This window comes from Chrysochloris asiatica, unplaced genomic scaffold (genome assembly GCF_000296735.1).
Source record: "Chrysochloris asiatica unplaced genomic scaffold, ChrAsi1.0 scaffold00949, whole genome shotgun sequence".
In the NCBI taxonomy this organism is placed as follows: Eukaryota; Metazoa; Chordata; class Mammalia; order Afrosoricida; family Chrysochloridae; genus Chrysochloris; species Chrysochloris asiatica.
Genome location: NW_006409467.1, coordinates 7,639 through 9,922, shown reverse-complemented (window position 1 = coordinate 9,922; position 2,284 = coordinate 7,639). Strand labels below are relative to the sequence as shown.

General features: G+C 38.8%; 1 protein-coding gene across 1 annotated transcript; it reads right to left on the bottom strand.

Annotated features, from left to right (window-relative positions):
• Positions 1-257: 257 nt before the first annotated feature.
• On the bottom strand, positions 258-1,205 carry LOC102824086 (olfactory receptor 5V1-like). Its single transcript, XM_006878011.1, has one exon. It carries the CDS (start codon positions 1,203-1,205, stop codon positions 258-260), a length of 948 nt encoding a protein of 315 aa, XP_006878073.1.
• Between the last annotated feature and the right edge of the window lie 1,079 nt (positions 1,206-2,284).

Below are 2,284 nucleotides of genomic sequence, written 5' to 3'. Positions count from 1 at the left end.
ATAATCATTGTAATGAAACAAGGTGTATGATTTGTTGAATGTAAAACTGATGATCTGCCCTGTAAACTTTCACTCAATCCACACACACACACAAAAACCTTGAAAAGAATGTGTACACTGAGGTTGAGGGTGTCAACTGTTCAGTATTGGTCACACATTACAAATTACAATCAACTTATAAATTGATTATCACTAGAAATAGTCAGCTGGAAAAAACTTCACTCAATATAAGATTATTTTATTATATATGATACATATCAGAAGAGAGAACTTGATGCCTGGCATTTCCTTCCTACTGCCTTAACAGCTTCTTTGATGTCCTTATTCCTCAATGTGTAAATTATAGGATTCAACATGGGAGTTACAATGCTGTACAATACTGAGATCAGCCTGTCTTTCTCCAGTGAGTAAGATGAGATAGGTCGTGCATATGTGAAGATGGTACTGCCATAGTACAGAAGGACAATGACCAGGTGGGAGGTGCATGTAGAAAAGGCCTTTCTCCTCCCCTCTGATGAGCGGATTTTCAAGATGGTAGAGATTATGTACAGGTAGGAAAGGAGGATACACAAAAAAGGCGTCCACCCAATGAAGACTGCAGTGGAGAGCAATGCCAGCTCATTGATAGAAGTGTCCCCACAAGACAACATCAACAAAGGAGGGATGTCACAGAAAAAATAATTTATCTGATTGTTCCCACAGAAGGGCAGGCGGAATGTCAGTACCGTGTGCACCACTGAGTTGAGAAAACCTCCAGTCCATGACAAGGCTGCTAACTGGCTAGACAGTGCTTTGTTCATAATTACCGGATATCTTAAAGGTTTGCAGATTGCAATGTAACGATCATAAGCCATTGCTGCCAAGAGGAAACACTCTGACCCTACAAACAAAATGAATGCAAAAAGTTGAAGCACACATCCTCCATAGGAAATACTTTTCTTCTGAGACAGAAGATGCACCATCATCTGGGGGACATTGGTAGTGGTATAGCAGATGTCAAGAAAGGCCAGGTTCCCTAGAAAATAATACATGGGTGTGTGTAGGTGTGGATCAACCACAGTAACTAAAATAATGAACATGTTCCCTCCCAAAGTACAGATATAAGTCAGAAAGAAGATGGTGAATATTAAAAACTGCAATTCATTTAGGTTAGAGAATCCCAAGATGATGAATTCAGACAGGGCGGTTTGATTCTTTCCTTCCATGATGTTGACTGGTTTCCTTTTGAGAACTGGACAAAGGAAGGCACAGATTACAGTAATCATGTGCAGAGTAGCAGTGGTCTGCAAAACAAGAAAGCAAACGTGTTACAAATACAAATCATCACCATCTACAGCAAATGGAAACCCAAAGAATCAGCACTCCTTTGCAAACCATAGCTCCTAGTTATACATCCGACATTTTACCTCTCTCTCCCTCTCCTCTCATCGTCTCCTGTTTCCTGTGCAATTATGTGAAATGATTTTTGGTTGATCCATTTTTAAAATCTTCTACTTTCCCTTCACTTCTTTTTTTTTTTTTTTCCCCTTCTACTTCTAAGAGACGCTGTGGGTTAATGCACCAGACTGCAAAACCATTTGAAATGCAAGGTAGGCAGTTCAAACTCACCAGCTGCTCCTCAGAAACCCTGTACAGTGTCGCTATGTGTTGGAACTGACTCAACGGTACTTAACAACAACAACAACAACTCAATTATTCAAAATTTATTTTGAAAAAATCAAACAAAGTCTTTTCTGAAAAAGTATGAACTGAAATCTCAAAAATGATCAGGACCTAACAAAGCAAAGATGAGTTGTGTGTTTAAAACTTTCCAGACAAAAAAGAAGATCATGTACAAATGTCCTGAGATCAGAGGTAACACAAGACCTAAAGGGAATCCACAAAATACAGTGAGAAATGACAGGAGGGTTTTCTGGTAGAGGTGGAATAGTTCAGGACCTATAGCAATGAGAAGATAACTGCAAGCGTGTGAGATGTTCATATTTGAATTCTAAGAAAGATCTCTCTGGCAAATATATTTACAGTGGATTACAGTGTAACCGGATAAAACAAGCAAGCTCATTGAGTTCATTATTTTGGTTGTTCAGGTCAAGAAATGAAAATGGTCTGGTAGTTTAGACAAGAGTGGTAAGAGTTGCATTGGAAAGAAATGAAGGCATTTGAGAGACTCTGGGAGACACAATCTATACAATTTGGGTATGAAGTGAAGGAGAGGAACATAATAAACTAATAATAATAGGTGACATGATTAAAGGCTTACTCTGAAATAAACCCCCACCTGTCT